The 20,261-nt window shown below is 37.9% G+C and overlaps 1 protein-coding gene across 4 annotated transcripts in view; it reads right to left on the reverse strand.

The window, feature by feature from the left end:
• Positions 1-234: 234 nt before the first annotated feature.
• STK39 (serine/threonine kinase 39) overlaps positions 235-20,261 on the reverse strand; it is a 281,554-nt gene continuing 261,527 nt past the window's right edge. For all 4 annotated transcript variants that reach the window (XM_074337417.1, XM_074337430.1, XM_074337427.1 and 1 more), the window contains 2 exons: positions 14,489-14,553; positions 235-1,786 (listed from right to left, as the gene is read on the reverse strand). In XM_074337417.1, coding sequence (XP_074193518.1) covers positions 1,712-1,786; positions 14,489-14,553 — 140 coding nt within the window. In that variant the 3' untranslated portion in view covers positions 235-1,711. The remainder of the gene's footprint in view (positions 1,787-14,488; positions 14,554-20,261) is intronic.

Genomic DNA, 20,261 nt, shown 5'->3' on the forward strand with positions numbered 1-20,261 from the left:
GGTTTTCATTCAAAGACTGTCTGTGTGACGTGTGAATATTTCTCTTTCATTTTTTTCTTCAAGCTAATTCAAGTTACTTGTCAAACCTGATTCTCTGTGACTGGTTGGGTGCCTTATTCTTTCTCTAGAACACTTTTCTCAGTTAATTCTTACAAGGCATTTTTATGAAAGTGCTAAATATCACTATAACAATGCAGATAATACCTAAAGGAGAGACAAAACAATGTGACACAATTTCTTTGTGCAATACACTTTTATTTTCCTTTTACCTTTGCAGTCATCTTTGAGTAATCGTTGTGTAAACAATAGAATGGAATGAAATTACATTAAATTTTATGCAAATGGCTCTAGAACACCTTAAGAATTATGACAAGGCAATTATAAATAACTTTGTCTTCCTTAGTAATATATATATTTGCTTTTTAAAGTACATTAAAGAGCTGCCATATCTAGGGTTAGCAAGGAAAGAGCGAATGGTACCATCCTGGGAGCCCATCTCCCTGAAATTTTAGATTCCAATTTTGAGAATCCTAAGGGTTACTATTTCGTAATATATAGTCGGGAAGAGGGCTACTTGAGTTGAAAGTATTTATTCTTGAAACTTAACAGCGTTTTACCTTTTATTCATTGCACAAAACCCTTTCTATTATTTTTCACTCCATCTGGGTATTCTGCAGAATTTCAAGTAAAACTCAGATTCTGGTATTTTCAAGTTTATCACCTTTGGGACAACAAATCCTATCATTTAAGGAGAAGTCAAATCAGAGATGGGTATATAACTAACAATCTAATAGAATGGCAACATTTTATATAGCATTCTAAACGTTCCAATGAAGCAAAACTTACAAATACCACTTTATGTAGAGGAAGTTTTAGATCTGAGACTATTCCAGAGTAAAGCAGCCTCAGGCACATTCTTAATATGAAAGTTTCCAAGGCACCTCCCTCTCCCAAAAGACAATCAGATTGTGGATTGGTTTTTAGGCAAACAAACCAAAAGAATAAGCATCCTAGTTCCTAATTCAGTCATTTCAAAAGTCAGAAGTTATAAATACTCCAAAGATAGACCTGAAACTTTTTGTTTAAATAACAAGAGATTAACTGCAAGAAGCATATAATCAAAAACTTTTCTTCTCGTAGCCAAGGTGTGTAATGCATAAATATATGAAAAATAAAATTCACAGTCAGTTTTAAAACTAGAATTCAAGTTTGGCTAATAAATCTTAACTTTATAAGTATATTAATTTCTAAATACAACATAAGAGAGGCAGCATTATCAGATGTACAGTTAAAATATAACAGAAAGAACAACAATGAAAGAAGAAATAGCTTCTGATAGAAAAAATTCCTTTTGTTGCCAATAAATAGGACCACCTGAGTGTATTTCAGATTCTTTTCACTTAAGAGATATATCCGAATTAATTGCTAAGAATATTAAACAGCTTTTGGAAAAATTAGCAACATTCGTGCAGCTGTGGCATTTGTTTGTTCTCATACTGTGGATTGCTAGACAATAAAGCAGAACTCGGAGTGTTAAGTTTTAAAAAATTACTTTTTATCCCATTTTGTTGAAGCCGGCCTCTTCACAATCTTCTGATTTTGCTGGGAACTGGGAGTGAGGGGGTGGGAGGATGTGGGGAGGGAAAAGTTGAGGGGGAGTGTGGTGTGTTGGGAGGCATGACAGATTAGGGCGACATCAAGGGACGAAATATCAGCTGACACTCAACTGAGCAAACCCGATCAGCTTCACTTCATCAGGAATCTCTGACCCATCACAGCCAGAAGCCTGAAAATAAGCACACAAATTTTCAGCATTGGTTTGTCCCTGCTGGTTTTTACAGACTTGTTCATGTGATAGCAGATCCAAGCAAAGGCACAGTCAGTATGGGACATGTGGCTCGTCTCTTGCAGGAGAGATCCTAAGAATCATTCTCTTAAATGACTACTGGGTGCTAACTGCTGTAAGAAATCTGATCATCACATGCTAACAAATACAGAAAATGGGGAAAAGGGATTTGTTTCCGTTAACATACCACCGTGCCCAGGCTATCAGCTTTGGAACTGCCAATGACCCATATGACTGCCAAGAAACCACATACAAAGTTTCAGTAACTAAAGTGATTTTTAAATATACTTTTAAATTAGAGCTCCTTAATAATACTTTTTTAAAAGAATATTATGAAAATAAACAGAAGAGATCTAACAGGTCACTCGGGGCAATTTTTTTTTTAGCAAAATTATTTCTGTAAAACAAAGAAAGAAAAGTCAGAAAGTACTGCAGTGGCTCCTCATAGATAACTGTTATTTAAATACCAGTAATTTTTTTACAGGAACAGGTACCATAACAGATATTTTTCTATAACAGAATTTTGTTTGTAATAGTGTAGGGCATATTTATTGCCAAAAATTGGCCCAAATTACAGTATCAAATTTTTTTTTTTTTACTTCAAAATCAAAAGGAACTGGAAATAAGCCATTGCCCATCAAACCTCTCAGTGATCCTAATTCATAAGTTATTTTAATTTTCTTTCTCATCTCCCTCTCTCTCTCCTTCACACACACACACACATGCACACACTAACTCAGATCACCATTCTAAGCTGCTGCTTCACTCTATATGAAAGTACCACAAGTATGGAGAAAAAAATCTGATGAATTACTGGAAACAGGCAACTAATTACCAAAGGACCATACAAACCTTTTCTTGGCCTACTTCTTGCTAAATTATTGTCAAAATAATTAGTTTCCCGTGGGGGAAGAAAAAAAGCCCTTTCCAATCATCACAATGAGCCCACTTAGCACTGCTCCATAAACTCAGCCCTTTGTCAACCCCAGCATTTTCATTTAAGCAGCTAATTAGAACATATAACTTGAATATTTTAAAATAATTACCTTTAAAATAACATTCAGCGTGAGTAGTTATGCTTACATAAGAAAATCAGTAGCCTAAGGGGTAGGAACATTAGTTAGCACTTAAAGAACTTACTTTGTGCCTGCCCAATGATTTCTCTACTTTTACTTGACAGGTAAGATATTCAGTAAAGTATAATTTTCATTGTTTGCATTGCCAGGGGCAGATCAAAAAACATTCTTTTCCTCATCACTTTTAACAAAGGATCACAGGCATACAAGGGTTTTCAGCTGAGATATTTTATGATAGATTTTTCATACTGATACTGGAATATTTACCTCCCCTACCAATGTTCTCATTCCACTATCACTGCTTCTTTATGAGTCTCCCTAAATTTCTTTCCTGCTTGCTTAGCTATTGCTAACAATGTCATTTACTCAACCCACTGAATGGGGGCAGCGCCGATCTGTGTAACAGGCAACTGACAAACATGTAAGGCCAAATTCTGCTGGTGGTGACACAAAGGTCAGACTCTCAAGTGTGAAGCACATGAACGCATCTGAAAGCTACATCAGGAGTTTGGTAGGGTGAATAGGGGAGGTTAAAATGATTAGAAATAAAAAAAAAAATACGCATCCAGTAGTGGTTGAGCACACTAGACATAAAGAAAAATATTAAATCCTTCTTGTGAAGAGTAATGGAAGTGAGATTTTACAATGAGAATGGGTGATGAAACCAGTGGTTATTTGGGGCACATAGTATAGGGGAGTCTTTGGGGAGTCCTATCCCACCCTCCATCCCAGTGCCTCCTGCAGCTCCACAGGAATGTTCTGTTTCCTGGCAGAGGCACAGACCAGGTTGTCTGGCTCTGTGTCCAGGCACTCAGCCCTTCCTCCCCCTTGCTCGCTCTCTTTTAACCAAGGCCAAGCGCTTGTCACTGTCAGTGTAGCCTGCAAAACACTAATATGCAAAAGACTTGGAAATCTAGAGAAAAAGGACCAGAGACATTTAAAGCAGCATTTCTCAAACTTTTTGGTCTCAGGATCCCTTAACAGTCTTAAAAAGTACTGAGGACTTCAGAAGCTTATGTTTATGTGGGTTGCATTTATTGCACTAACTTGTCTTAGAATTAATATTTTAAACCTATTTTAAGTTAAAGTATTATTATTAAAATATTTTTTTAAATATGAAATGTTTATGTAGGTTATATTTATTATACTATCTTGAAAATTAAAACTGAGACATTTCTAAAGTATGCACTTAATAATTCATTAAACATAAAATAAATGCATTACATACTAATATAAATAAAATCTTCATGACAAATAACATTTACCAAAACAAAAAAATTTGAGAAGATTGGCACTGCTTTTTACATTCAAGCTGTATCTTTATGTTGTTTGCCTTGAAGTATATAAAGAAAATCCACTCTGATACAAATAACGTAGTTGAAAAAGGGAAGAGTATTTTAATAGACTTTACAGATAATTGTGGACATTGTTTGTTACCATACTAAAACTTGACAAGTGGTAGTTTCCTAAAGTTTAGCGGTAATGTGGAATCTAAAACTATAGTATCAAACTTTTCATACTCTGTTATGTTAAAATCCATTGTTCTACTTTGCATTTTGAATGTATCTTCTTTTATATTTTTAAAAAAGTATTTTCAGTTAGTTGACATACAACATTTCTACTAGTTTTGGGTATACATCATAGTGATTAGGCATTTTATAACTCACAGAGTGATTACCCAGTTAAGTCTAGTACCCATCTGATACCATACATAGTTACAAAAAATATTATTGATTATATTCCCTATGCTGTACTTCATTTCTCTGTGACTGTTTTTATAACTGGCAATTTGTACTTCTTAACACCTTCACCTTTTTCACCAGTCTGCCCAATATCCCACCTATTTGGCAACCATCTATGTTCTCTGTATTTATGAGTTTGTTTCTGTTTTGTTAGTTCATTTATTTTTTTAGATTCCACATATGAGTGAAATCATATGGTATTTGTCTTTCTCTGACATATTTCAGTTAGCATAATACACTCTAGGTCCATCTATGTTGTCAAAAATGGCAATATTTCATTCCTCTTTATAGCTGAATAATATTCTATTCTCTATCTGTATCACATCTTCTTTATCTATTTGTCTATCGATGGATATTTAGGTTGCTTCTATAGCTTGCTTATTGCAAATAATGCTGCAATGAACACTGGGGTGCATAAATCTTCCCGAATTAGTATTTTGGGTTTCCTCATATAAATACCCAGAAGTGGGATTGCTGGGTCATACAGTAGTTTTAGATTTAATGTTTTAAGGAATCTTCAAACTGTTTTCCATAGTGGTTACACCAATTTGCAAACCCACCAACAGTGCGTGAGGGTTCCCTTCTCTCCACATCCTCGCCGACACTTGTTTGTTGATTTATTGATGATAGCTATTGTGACAGCTGTGAGGTGATATTATGGTTTTGATTTGCATTTCTCTGATTATTAGTGATGTTGAGCATTTTTTTACATGTCTATTGGCCATCTGCATGTCCTCTTTGGAGAAATTTCTATTCAGGTCCTCTGCCCATTTTTTAAACAGACCGTCTGTTTTTCTTGGTGTTATGTTGTATGAGTTTACATATTACATATTTTGGATATTAACGGCTTTTTGGATGTATCATTAGTGAATATCTTCTTCCATTCAATAGGTTGTCTTTACGTTTTGTTGACCTTTCATTTTTTTTTATGGTTTCCTTTACTGTGCAAAAACTTTAGTTTGATGTGTTTCATTTATTTTTTTTTCTTTTGTTTCCTTTGCCTGAGGAGACATATCCCCCCACCCCCCCCAAAAAAATAAGATTAATGTCAAATAGTCCACTGCCTATATATTCTTCTAGGGCCTTATATTTGTCTTTAATCCATTTTGAGTTTATTCTTGTATATGGTGTAAGAAAGTGATCCAATTTCATTCTTTTGCATGTATCTGTCCAGTTTTCTCAACACTGTTTATTAAAGAGACTGTCTACCTCATTGAATATTCTTGCCTTTGTCATAGATTAATTGACCGTATCAGTGTGTGTTTATTTCTGGGCTCTCTTTTCTGTTCCATTGATCTCTGTGTTTTTTTTATGCCAGCATTATGCTGTTTTGTTTATGATGGCCTTGTAGTATAGTTTGATATCAGGTAGCATGATACTTACAACTTTATTCTTTCTCAAGATTGTTTTGCATATTTGGAGTCTTTTGTGGTTGCATACAAAATTTAATATTTGTCCTACTTCTGTGGAAAATGCCATTGGTATTTTGATAGGGATTGCATTGAATCTGTTGATTGTTTTGGGTAGTATGGACAATTTGACAATGTTAATTCTTCCCATCCATAAGCATGGTTTAGCCTTCCATTTATTTGTATCTTCTTCAATTTTTTTCTTCAGTATCTTATAGTTTTCTGAGTACAGGTCTTTACTTCCTTGATTAAATTTATTCCTAGGTGTTTTATTCTTCTTGATGCATTTGTAAGTGGGATTGTTTTCTTAATTTCTCTTGTGATCGTTCATTATTAATGTATAAAATGCAATCAATTTCTGAGTATTAATTTTGTATCCTGCTACTTACTGAATTCTTTTATTCTAATAGTTTTTTGGTAGAATCTTTAGGTTTCTCTCTCTATATAGTATCACGTCATTTGTAAATAATGACAACTACTACTTACCAATTTGGACACCTCCTTTTTTTTGGTCTGATTGCTGTGCATAGGATTTCTATTACTATGTTGAATAAAAGTGGGGAAAATGGACATCTTTGTCTTGTCTTTGATCTTAGAGAAAAAGATTTCAGCTTTTCACCATTGAGTATGATGTTAGGTGTGGGTTTGTCATACATGGCCTTTATTAAGTTGAGATATGTTCCCTCTATCCCCAGTTTGCTGAGAGTTTTTATCATAAATGGATGTTGGATTTTGTCAAATGCTTTTTCTGTATCTATTGATATGATCATATGATTTTCATCTTTCATCCTTCATTTTGTTTATGTGGTGTATCACATTAATTGACCTCTATTGTTAATTAATTTGTAGATACTGAATCAACCTTGTATCCTGGGAACAAATCCCACTTGACTGTGGTATATAATCTTTTTAATGTATTGCTGAATTCAGTTTGCTAATATCTTGTTGAGGATTTTTGCATTTATGTTCATCAGGGATATTGTCACATATCTCTCTCTACATATATCTATAGATTAGTGTATTTGTCTTGTTTGGGTATGAGGGTAATGCTGGCCTTGTAAAATGAGTTTGGAAGCCTTCCCTTCTTTCCAATTTTTTGAAATAGTTTGAGATGGATAAATAGGTATTAACTGGAATGTTTGGTAAAATGTACCCATGAAGCCACTGAGTCCAGGGATTTTGTTTGGAGTGTTCTGATTACTGATTCAATTTCGTTAGTTGTTATTGGTCTATTCAGATTTATTGTTTCTTCCTGATCCAGCCTTGGAATATTATATGATTCTAGAAATTTATCCATTACTTTTAGGTTTTCCAATTTGTTGGCATATAATTAATTGTTCATAGTATTAGCTTACAATTCTTGTAGTTCTGTGTAGTTGGTTGTCATTTCTCTTCTTACATTGCTGATTTTATTTATTTGAGTGCTCTCTCTTCCACTCTGATAAGTCTGGCTAAATAAAGGTTGATCAATTTTGCTCATTTTTTCAAAGAACCAGGTCTTGGTTTCATTGATTTTCTATTGTTGTTTTTTTTATAGATTCTATTTTATTTATTTCCACACTGATCTTATTTTTTCCTTCCTTCTACTCCCCCTGGGCTTTATTTGTTCTTGTTTATCTAGTTCCATTAAGTGTAAGGTTAGATTGTTTCTTTGAGATTTTTCTTGTGGTAGGCCTGTATTGCCATGAATTTCACTCTTAGAACTGCTTAGGCTGTGTTCCATAGATTTGGGGTCATTGTGTTTTCATTTTCATTTGTCTCAAAGTATCTTTCGATTTCTTCCTTGATCTCATTGTTAACCTATTCATTGTTTAGTAGCATTTTATTTAGCCTCCGTGTTTGTGTGATTTTCAGTATTCTTCTTGCAACTGTTTTCTAGTGTCATACCACTGTAATCAGAGCAGATGCTTGATACGATTTCAATCTTAAATTTCCTGGACTCATTTTGTGGCCTAACATGTGGTACATCCTGGAAAAATGTTCCATGCGCACTTGAAAAGAAGGTATATTCTGCTGCTTTAGAGTGAAATGTTTTAAAATTAAGTTCAGCAGCTCTAATGTGTCATTTAAAGCCACTGTTTCCTTGTTGATCTTCTGTCTGGATGACCTGCACAATGATGTTGATGGGTTGTTAAAGTCCCCTACTATAACCGTTAATCTCTCCCTTTATGTCAGTCCACATTTGTTCTCTGTACTTAGGTGCTCCTACGTTGGGTACTAGATGTTTACAACTATGTTGGATCGATCACTTTATCATTATGCATTGCCCTTAATGGTCTCGTTACAGTCCTTGTTTTAATGTCTATTTTATCTGATATAAGTATTGCTACCCTAGTTTTTTGTTTGTTTGTTTCCATTTGCACGAAATACCTTTTTCTATCCCTTTGTCTATATGTGTGTCTTTTGCTCTGAAGTGGGTCTCTTGCAGGCAGTGTATGTGTAGGCTTGTTCTTTTTTATCTATTCAGCAACCCTATGTCTTTTGATTGGGGTATTTAGTCCACTGACATTTAATTATTGATAGGTATGTAGTTATTGCCATTTTATTTACTGTTTTCTGATTGTTTCTGTAGTTCTCTATTCCATTCTTATTCTCTTACTTTCTTTTTCTTGTATGTTGATAGCCTTCTATAGTGTAGTTTGGATTCTTTTCTCTTTATTTCTTGCATACTTCTTGTAGACATGTTATTTGTGGTTACTATGTACATATACCAAGCTATGTTTGTAGCAATCTATTTTAAATTGCTGTTCACGTAAGTTCAAACACATTCTAAAATCGCTGTAAATTTTACTCCCTCCAAGGTTTTGTCGTGATTTTTTACTTTTGTGTGTGCTTCTGTTTATCCTTTAATATACTGTTGTAATTACACGATCTTCCTACTCTTGCCTTTTAACCTTTACACTAGCTTTATAGTTGGTTGATCTATTGCTTTCACTAAGTGTATACCTTTGTCAATAAGAATATTTTATTTTCTCTATTTTCTTATCCCTATTTTTCTTTTTTTTTTTCTCTCCTTTAAGAAGTCCCTTTTATATTTCTTGTAAAATCAGTGGAGTGGTGGTGAACTCCTATATCTTTTTCATGTCTGAGAAACTGTTTATCTCTCCTTAGATTCTAAATGAAAGCCTTGCTGGGTAGAGTTATCTTGATTGTAAGTTTTATTTTTCATCACTTTAAATATTTAATGCCACTCCCTTCTGGCCTGCAAAGTTTGTTGAGAAATCAACTAAGAATTACATACAAGGGAACTCCCACAAAACTAACTTTATCTTGCTACTTTTAAGATTTCTCCTTGTCTTTAAGCTTTGTCATTTATTATGATGTGTCTTCGTTTGGTATCTTTGGACTCTCGCTATTTCCTGGACTTGTATGTCTATTTCCTTCACCAGGTTAGGAAAGTTTTCAGTCATTATTTCTTCAAATAGGTTTTCAATCCCTTTCTCTCTCCTTCTTGTACCCCTATAATACAAATGTTATGCTTGATATTGTCTCAGAGGTTCCTTTAACTATCCTCATTTATAAAATTATTTTTTTCTTTTTGCTGTTCTGATTAAATGTTTTCTGCTACCTTGTCTTCCAGATCACTGGTTCAATCCTCTGCTTCATCTAATCTACTGTTGATTTCCTCTAAAATAGTATTCATTTCTGACTGGTCATTTTTTATGGTTTATCTCTTTGTTAAGGTTCTCATTGAGTTCATTTGTTCTTCCCCTAAGTTCACTAAGCATCCTTATAACCAGTGTTTTTAAATTATCTATCTAGTAGATTGCTTATCTTGATTTTGTTTAGTTCTTTTTCTGGAGTTTTCTTCAGACTGACTGGCTGTGAGGGCTGGCCATGACTATAGCAGACAAGCTGGCTTATGGCAGCTGACCCCACAGAGTGGGAGTAGCTTGAGCTGGATTCAGGTGCCAGTTGAGTCTGCCCTTTGAATGTGTCATTTGTGGAACTGGTTTGGAGGTGCTCAGGTGTGGTCTGAAGTCAACCACTGAATGTGTTGGTTCTCGTGCCTCTTGGGAGAAGTGCCGGATGTGGACCAAGGACAGCTGCCATTTGTGCCCAGCTTGGGGACACCTGGTGGGAGCTACAATGTGATTTGCAGTTGTTTGCCCCTCGTGCTGAGCTTGGAGGTGCTTGAGAGAGACTATGCTGCTAACCGAGGCTGGTTGCCGCCAGTGCCGGGGTAGGAACCCTTTGTTGGGCACCACGATGAGAGCTCAGGCCAGCCACTACTTGTGCCAGACTTGTAGCTGCTTAGTTGAAGCAATTATATTCCAAGCCAACATTGGCCAGTGCTTATGCCAGGTTTGGGGCAATCTGATGGAAGTTACCATGCAAGTTGAGACCGGTTACTGATTGTACCAAGCTGCTTAGTAAGAGGTACAGGGTACCCTGAGGCCAGCTGCTGGTTGTTTGGGGTTTGTAGACCTTTGGGAGATTTTATGAAAGTCCAAAGTGTGAGGTCAGGCAGAATGCTTGTGTTGAAAAGCCGCTGGAAGGCTCAAGCTGGGTGCTTGAATTGGGTGGCACTTTAGGGAACCATCAGAGCAGAGAGAAGGGTGTTAGCCAGGCTAATGGAGAGCTCAGGTTTGGCACCCACGGCCTGGGTGGGGATGGGCTCAACAAAGAAGCAATGACATCTGCCAGCGCTTCTGTCCTTGGAGACAGCTGCCCTGACTCTCCAGCCCTTTCTCTGAATCTAGTCAATTCAATTCCTCCCTGTATGTCCTTAGTGCTTTTTGAGCTGCTGCCCCTGCACTGGAGCCCAGAGTGAGCGAGAGAGTCCATGCATAAGCTCTTCAAGAGGAACACCTGGGACTCCAGCAGCCCTCCGTGTCACTCAGATGCCATCCCTGCTGGTTTTCATACTTAGATGGTATGGGGACTCCTCTTTCTGGCACTGGTATGATTTGTTCCTCAGTGGGGTCCTCCACAGACAAGATATCCTTCCGATTATTAATCACTACACTGTGGGTATGGGACCTGCCTGTTCTGCGTCTCTGCCCCTCCTACCAGTCTCATTGTGGCCTCTTCTGTATGTCCTTAGTTACAAAATTTCTGTCCAGTAAGACTTCCAGTGGTTCTCAATAATGGTTGTTAAATAATTTAGTTGTAATTTTGATGTGGTTATGGGAGGAGGCGAGCACAGTATTTCCATACTCCACCATCTTGACCAAAAGTCGGAATGGATCTTTTACACATGTATGATTTTTTTCAGCACAACTGAGTTACGTAGATTTTCCAACATTGACAAATTTCATTATAAAATATCAACATGTCATTATACCATGTCAACAAATCGTATTCATTAACATCGCCCATCTCATCAGAAAAGTCTTTTAGTACAGGAGCTGTCAAACTTACAAGCGTTCCAAAATCCTATTTTTGCTCAAAAGCTAAAATTTATCCACAACAAATATTGTCAGTTGTTTTCCTTGACTTGCCAGGCTTACTTGGTTCATTTTGGAAAAAATGTCTGCCAATTCCCTTGTCTGAATAACCATAGTTTGTCAGTTATTCTTCCAAGTAAAAATGTGTTCCATAAACACACACACACACACACACGGAAAATGGCTAGTTCAGCTCACAATTCAAATAATCTCACAAGTGCTTTTGCTGAAGAAGTGCTTCCCCACTTCATCACACAGAATATTAGAAAGATCTGTCCTCAGTAGAGATTTAATAAAATCAATAATGTCTCTTGCCTTATTAGGAAATTTCTTAATTGAAACTGGTTTTTGTATTTTTAAAATGTTTTTCCAGTGACTGAGCACGTGCAAGGTCTTCAAGAACATGCTGGCTCCTAGTACAGTTTGGAGTTCCTGCCCCGATTCATGCCAACATCAGCCGTTGTACCCACTATGGCTTTTCTACCAATGTCAACACAATAGAACAGGCAAGTAATATTTTAGTATTACTATAAAGAGTTTTGCCACCCAAGATTCACTAAAAAGGGTCCCAAGGAGCCCCAGAAGTCCAAGACTCAAGCTTTGTGAACCTCTGCTTCAAAGGAAAATGTATACATTAGCAGGAAGTTCTCATGACAGTATAATGGCTGCATGCTTTCACTCAAATGTCTGTGCTCCTAGAAACTCACCCCTCCTGCCAGACCAGCAGGTATGGCCTACTTCCTGTAGGGGACCTAACTCCTCCAGTGTCAACCACAAGAATCCCTTTCACCCCAAACCTGGGTATACTTTGGAAACACCCAAAGAGTTTGAAAACATCCTAATGCCCATGTTCACCCCAGAAGTTGTATCTGGTCCGGGGATACGGCCTGGGCACTGGGATATGTTGAGTTCCCCAGGTGACTCAAAGAACTGCCCTAGTGCTTCCTAAGATGTGAACTGCCAAGTTTCCTTTAGAGCAGTGGTTCTCAAACTTTAGCCTGCAGTGGAAATTTTGTTAAAACAGATTCCTGCACCGCATCTCCCAGAGATTCTGATGCCTTAAGCCCGAGATGGGCCCTAGCACTTACATTTTTATCATGTCTAGTTTCCAGATGAAGCTGACACTACCAGGCTTGGGACTACACTTGGAGAAAACCGCTGCTTTAGATCTGGAGTCGGAGGAGTAGAGCTGTTCCACGGACCTTCTTGAATTGACAGTTTCCTGGCTTTCCCTGTTTTTTTTTGGGAAATGTCACCTTAGTCATGCAGCCTCCGACTGCACCTAAGCTGAAAACCTCTAAGAGTAAGGCTCTCTAGTTGTTAATTACCAAAATGCTCACGAAATTGCTATGTGCAATGCATGTTATTCAACTTCAGTAACTAAAATCTATAATGCTCATGTAAATGTGTACCAATTGGATGCTAATTACATGTAGTTACAATTTGTATTTCAAGGGTAAATTAAATATCTTACTTCGTATTTTCACTAATGTAGTTTCAAAAATTCCACACTGAAAGTAAGACTCATTTACTTTACAAAATTGCTAGGTAGAAAATTTTTTTAAAAATATGACTTAAAAAAATGTTTATGAAGACTTGTCTCAAGGCTTACACCAACAACAAAACAGTACTGATACGTCAAACCCAAAGCACGTTACACATGAGCTGGAATGTCCTCTATGGCTGAACCACTTTGTTAGAAGTGATGAAAAAAGGTTTCTGCTCTCCCTGCCCCGGCAGTGTCAACAATGGAAATCATACTTCACTTATTATTTTATCTGTCAAATGAAGCTAAAGATCTCTAAAACTTAAGATTGGGCAGAAAAAAAAGGAAACACACTTCTTCATGCAACCTCTATCCTTGCCCCTTGGGCTACTGTTTTTCTTATACAAGCAGACATACAAGATAAGAACTGATGCCTTTTCAAACCTGAGCCAAATATTTCTAATAGTGGTGGGAGTGGGGAGAGGAAAGAGATTGGAGAAGGAATGCTTTTCAGCCTCAGCTAAACACTGGAATCGTCAGGGGTGCTTTCAAAATCCCCGAAACCCAGGCTGCACCAAGAGCAACTAAAACTTTCAAGAAAATAGTTGCTTTTGACTATTTGGGCTTCTCCCTATTTCCAGCCATCATCACCATCTCGTAGTTTCACAACGATCCTGAATGCTCAGTATTTATATCTCTTGGCCAACCCAGTTCTTAAATTAAAAATTCACTTGTACAGAAAAACTGCTGGAATATCTCCACTCTATTAGAAACTGTTACTGTGATTTGAAATGTGGAGTTAAAATGCTGTGTCTTTGTTCACTAGCTGTTTTGCAATTGCTTGCAATTACCTACACCATTTCTACAATAATCGGCCTCAATTTTTTAAAAGTTAGAACCACTTGGCTTCCACTTCAGGAATGCTTTAGCAAAAGTTTTAGCAAACAGTACGTTAAGTGACTGATTTTTAAATTATCAGTTAATCTTATCAAGGGCCAGTCAGAATGCTGCAAGCAGTTTCAGGCCTAGATGACCAACACTTTGCTGTGTACAACATATATTCATGTGTGATAATCATATTGTACACCCAAAACTAACAGAACATTGTAAGTCAACTGTCATTGAAAAAAAAAATGCTCTTAAGCAAATTACTGGAAACTATGAAATACATCATCCAAATAATAAACGTTTTAATCCTGATTAAAAAAAAAAGTTACTTGGAATTGTTTAATTTTGTTCCACATGGTCAAGTTGCCATCAAACGGGAAGCCAAATGGTATGGTGCTCAAGGTTTCTCAAACGGCCACTCTTAATTAAAGATGTAGTGGTAAAAGAACAAGCTATGCTCATAGAAGAGGACATTTCTGGTCGTGATCAGAAAATGTTCCCAAATGTTGAACAGGCAAATGACGAATGCAAAAATGGATCCCAAAAGAAAACAGCAACAAAATTACAGAGCAGGTTATGAAACTATATTATTATTCCTTGATGGCGTATTATGGCAAAATATTTACCTACTTTCCATAACATCCCACTTACCAACTTAAATGTCAAGGTTTTTAAAGCTTTTGGATCATCTACAATCTTCTGTAAATTAGCAGCCACTGTAAAATACAAACATGGAGAAAAAGTGTCCAAATTATTTCCAATAACACTGGATTTTCACATCAATGATTCAGAAAATTTGACTAATGATGCAATTAGCTGCAAAATCATTTCTTTCACAGACATTATGAAGTTCATATAAATGACCAAATTACTCTCACACAGACATTTTCTACACCAATTTATAAGTTCAGCACATCTGAATAAATGTATAGTTAATCTGAGTTAACTATACATTGACCCACGTTTCTGAAAATAAAATGAGAAGCTAGTTTCTGATGGAAAATAGAAATGATAGCAGCCCTCAGTATTTCCACTTGGTTTTTCTCACACTCACTACTAAGGAACTTATTAGCCAGGAGAGGGCAGTACAAAACAAAGAGGAGGAGATAGATAGTGAGGACTTGTTTCTTTGGAAATAATAGGTCAGCAGTTTTGAACTCTTGTCTTGTAAATTCGCCCAATTCTCAGCACCCATTTTTCTCAAAGCAACAAAGTTAGTGGATAACCCCTATGACTCAGGCATGTGTTTTAATGTTTTCAGAGCACAGTGACCTGTCAAACCAGAAAAGTGCCACCTTCAACAATCCCCAAGACGGCTGAACAGGGTCAAGCATTAGAGGCTGTCAGTTTGGAGCTCAATAGTGAAGATACGTTTTCACTATTAGCCCGATTCTTCAGAGACCTGTCCCATTCCTCCATGGTGTCACGACATTTGATACTCTACCAGAGAAGTCAGCTTTTCCTGCTTAGGGTACTGTTTACAAACAAAATTATCAATGGGTAATGATGATGGAAGTTTAAAACCTTGTTCTTTCAATATCCATACCTAGCGTACAAAGTGCTGAAAAGTTAAATAAGGGCAATTGGTTAGGGAAAGAGAAGTTACTAGTGAAGAAATTAAAGAAGGTCCGTTTATCATTCAAATTATCTGCTGCTTCAGTAATTAGGTATCTGAAAAGGTACCTGAATATTTTAAGATAAAAACAGTTAAAATAAATAGTAAACATATACAGCATTTTGAGTAAAATGTTTCAAGTAGAAAGCTTGTAAGTAGAAAGAAATCTGTACAAATTTCACTTTTCTCTAAATTTGAAACCTACATACATGGATTTTATGCAGATTATTTCATGTAATCTGTCAGCTGTAGAGACGAAAAATGAAAATTATATACAGTAGTCCTCTCCCCCTTAGCCACAGGGAAAATGTTCCAAGACCCCCAGTGGATGCCTGAAACTGTATAGTACTGAACCCTGGATGTTCTGTTTTTTTCCTATACATACATACCTTATCACTTAAAGGAAGAGCTGTATAGTTTCTCTTTGGCATGTCTGAATTGGCAGCATCACTACTCTTGACTTTGGGGCCATTATTAAGTAAAATAAGGGTAACTTGAACACAAACACTGCGATACCAAGACGGCCGATAGGGTAACCAGGACAGCTACGAAGTGACTCATAGGCGGGGAGGGTGCTGCACTTCAGAGGCTGAACGGACTGAGACGGTGCAAGATTTCACCATGCTGCTAGGAATAACATTCAATTTAAAACTTACGAATTGTTTCTGTCTAGAATCTTCCATTTAATATTTTTCACACCATGGTTGATGTAGGTAACTGAAGTCGTGGAAAACAAAACCACGCATAAAGGCAGACTCTTATACTCAGTATGGCCTGTTTCTGTTTATAAGCCATAATTACAAGCATCATTTTATCTTCCTCTATTGCCCTCTTTAATACTTCCATTCTGAGCCATCTGCAAAGTTTCATATATTCTGAGAGCCCGCTCCTTGTCACCTTTTTCTCCTCCTTTTGCCACACAAGCAAACTTCAAGCCACACGTCAGGTATATCCTGGGTCACCGACCTCTGAACAGTCATTCACCAACCTTCCTTTGGCCTCCTCAACAGCTTCCTGGCATATGCCAGATGCTAAAATCATCTAGTAATCCAGGCAACACATACAAGTTCATGGAGTGAAAAGCTCTGCTGTAAAACGCTGTCCACCAAAGTCAGTATTTATGATGTTAGGGCATTCTGACTAGATGCAAATTGCAGCAACTGGACACAGTCACTGTTTCCTTAAAACATGAAAGCGTTCTAATTGTTCCTCTGATTGAAGCTGCTTTCATGGGTGGCCACAGAGTTTTCATTTGAATTTCTGTCTTTTCATTAGAGTCTCTCAGTTAATGTGGATGACTTACTGCCTTGATCTGGGTCATCTATTTCTAGTCTGCTCTCCACTATTCCATCAGAAGCAGAGAGCGGTCCTACACTAACTCACCACCCTCTCTCTGGTGTACATGCATATGTGCGTCAATTTCTGAGGCACATGGCTAAGCAAGTTGTAGACAGGAGGGTAAGACTGAGCTGCTAATATCTTAAACAATCATCCCAGAAACCATGCTCCCCAATTGTGAATACTACACCTCGGGGACATTAGAAATTCAAATTCCGTCTTCAGCTCAAAGCAAAAATAGCAAAACTGCCCTCTTACCTGATTACTTATCCCAGCTGCTAGGCTTATTTTCAATTTAGTTGATTCTAATTTGTTGTAAAGTGCTATAAAATACCTTCACTTAACTGACATCACATAAAATTCAGAGTGATGCTAATTTCGCATCCAGTAGCAATGCTCATTAAAAGGATGGGTGTCACTGTTTCGCCCTTCTGACTGTGCACCTGGATTTCAAAATTAAAAATGCTCCTTACCTGGAACGTGAGCTGAGAAGAAAGAGCTGAGTAGGCCTGGTTGTGACTTTAGAGCAGGGGTGTCCAAACTGCGGCCCGCGGGCCAACTGCGGCCCATGATCCATTGTTAATTGGCCCGCAACAAATTCCAAAAACATATTTAGTTTACTTAAATAAACCAGGTGAGGCAATACGTACTTCACCTCAAGTGAGTGGCCCGTTGTTTTTACTGCATATGGCCCTTGGTAAAAAAACGTTAAAAAAAGTTTGGACACCCCTGCTTTAGAGCTTCTCAAGTATGTGCTCGTAACACTCAACTTCATGGTTTAAGGTACTCCAGTTTCCAAAACCTATGGGGCTTTTGAACCCTGCTTTCTCAGTGGCCATCAATTCATTTCCAATCCCTCCCGGCTTTCCCAGAATGCAACACATTCCCCTCGTTTCTGATTTAGACTGTGTCATCTTCCTTGAGCTCATCCCTTCCCTTCTCCCAGCCCGCTGCCTTTGGCCACAAGTGGTTTCTCTGTCTCTTGGCCACACAGGACACACACTACTCACCGAGGCCCCTGGGGCTGTGGCCTTCTTGCCCTCCCACTGACACTACACGATGTCTTTGTGTGAGCAAGCTATTTCTTGCTATTTTTGTGTCCCTGTGTTAAGCTTTAGGTTTGAATCCCTGTCAGGGCTGGAAATTTCTATTTGTTCTTTTGGATAACATTTGGTCTAAGGTACAGTAAGTATTGTGCTTCATGAAACTGTAAAAGTATCATTAACAAGCACATGAAAAAGACACTGATGCTCAATACCTCCCTGAACAGAGGTGAGGCAGCAGAGCTGCCATGTCTTAGGCAAAGTAAGTCGGGCATTCTCCAGACAGTTTTCTTAGGAAACCCCTGTACTACTCAAATTCTCCACATTTTGACAGTTAGGAAAATAACAGTCATATGACTATTTTACAGTCCGTGTTTGTATTCTGAGTGATTAGTCAAAAGATATACTTTTCTCCCTGGATACCAGTGTATTTCACAACAATCTCATACAGTACTGATGTTGTGGTGGCAGTGAGTTAACCTAGTGAATTTGAGCTAAAAGCACACCAATGAAGACCAAGTCTGAGGTATTCCCCTAGGAAGATATTCTGAGATGAGATAAAAGCATACACTTGGGTTACCTGACAAGGTGATGATGTCACAATATTGTTGTATCCAAAGATACACCTGAACATCTGCTCTGTACACTGCATTGCTACAGAAAGGAAACATGAGACTGTGCAGAAAGAGAAACGGGTGCCAAAAGAGAATTCGAGCTCTGAGTAAGCAGAAAAGGAGATGACACGAGGGTGGGTTTCTTATGGATACTGCTAAAACAGTAATGCAAAGTCCTTAACAATTCAGATTGTGACAGAATAAGAGATTCGTCCTATTATTCTCTGCAAATCTCCAGGCCCTTATATTCATGAGATGAGTGTAGCATAGTGTGTAAGGGTGAGAATTCACCAGTCAGAGGGCCTGGGTTCAAATCTTGCTTCCTGCTTAGAGCTGTGTGGCCCCATGAACTTGGGCACGTTTTCTTAACCTATCTGTGCTTGAAGCTACGTATCTGTAAAAGGTGGATATTAATGGTATCTACCTGATAAGAGTTGTTTCAAGAATTGAGTTAATACACATAAAGTGCTTAGAATAGTGCTTAGTATACAGCAAAGGCATAATAAATATTACCCTATCATCTCCCCCCAGGGACAACTGCGGATCTTAACTGTGCTCCTTGCCTTCAGTCTTAACACCTCCTGAGCTTTCTCACACTCTCCAGAGTTACTTGGTAAATCAAAGTCATCAACTGGAATGTGTTGCCTCCTTACATAATACTGTTTAACTGTTCAGATCAACTTCAGGATAAAAATCGAAGTTTTTAACCTGGTCCAGTCTCAGCCTATGTCATCAGTCTAGGTTTTTCTATTTCCTACCCTGGATTTTCCCAGAAGGGTTCCAGGAACCCCACTATCCTCTACGTCCCTACCTCTGCTCTTACCATTGTGCGATGAGATAATCCATTATAGATCTGATTTCCCCACTAGACTGAAACTCTTTTATAACCCAGGCAAAATCTTATTCACCACTGCAAAAGGTTAAATTTGAAATGTATCTACATACACAGGAACGGATTCTTTCTCGTCACCTCTACTGCTACTCACCAAGTACAGCTGCCATCATGGCTCACCTAAACTCGTACAAATAGTCTGTTGTCTCCCTGCTTCCATTCTTGTCCCTGAATGGCCTGCCGCCCACCCAGCAGTCAGATGAGCCCTCCAACGTGTAATCTGACCCTGTTACTTTTCTATTCAGGACCTTCTGATGGCGTTCCAGCTCAGAGTAAAAGCAACAGTCTCGACAATGGTCTACGAAACCCACCTGATCCGGCCTCCTGCTCCCTCTCTGACCTCATCCCATATCACCCTGCTCCAGCAGCTCCAGCCACAGTAGCCTTCGTGCTGATGCTTGAGCATTCAAAGCAGGCTGCCACTGAGACCCTCTGCACCTGCCATTCCCTGTGTCAGAAATGCTCCTTCTTCTCCACGATTGCCTTCCTCCTTCCAGCTTCTGCTCAAATGTCTCTGGCTACCTATTAACACCCTCGCCACTATCACCTCACTCTCTATTTCTTTTCCCAACATTTATTTTCCCATAGCACGACACCTGCTATATATTCGTGAATAAATTTTGGATGTGGCCCTTCGTTTACCTCCACACACCCAGAACATAAGCTCCAATGAGTACATGAAATTCATCTGCCTTGTTCACTGCCATGTTTCTAGTGTATGACATACAGTGCATGTCAATTTAAGAGGGTGCCAAGATTCTAAAAACCCCAGGTTACGACCCTCTTGTATCTTATAGAAGAATTATTCATATGTTAGGTGAATTTTTACAAATGTTTCCCCTAAGCAACAATTCCATTTAGTTTTCCCAAAGCAAATAAATTAACCCTGGGCTCCTCTCTAATGAATATCGAGTATCTTAGG

Source organism: Rhinolophus sinicus, linkage group LG01, assembly GCF_036562045.2.
Source record: "Rhinolophus sinicus isolate RSC01 linkage group LG01, ASM3656204v1, whole genome shotgun sequence".
NCBI classification, from domain to species: Eukaryota; Metazoa; Chordata; class Mammalia; order Chiroptera; family Rhinolophidae; genus Rhinolophus; species Rhinolophus sinicus.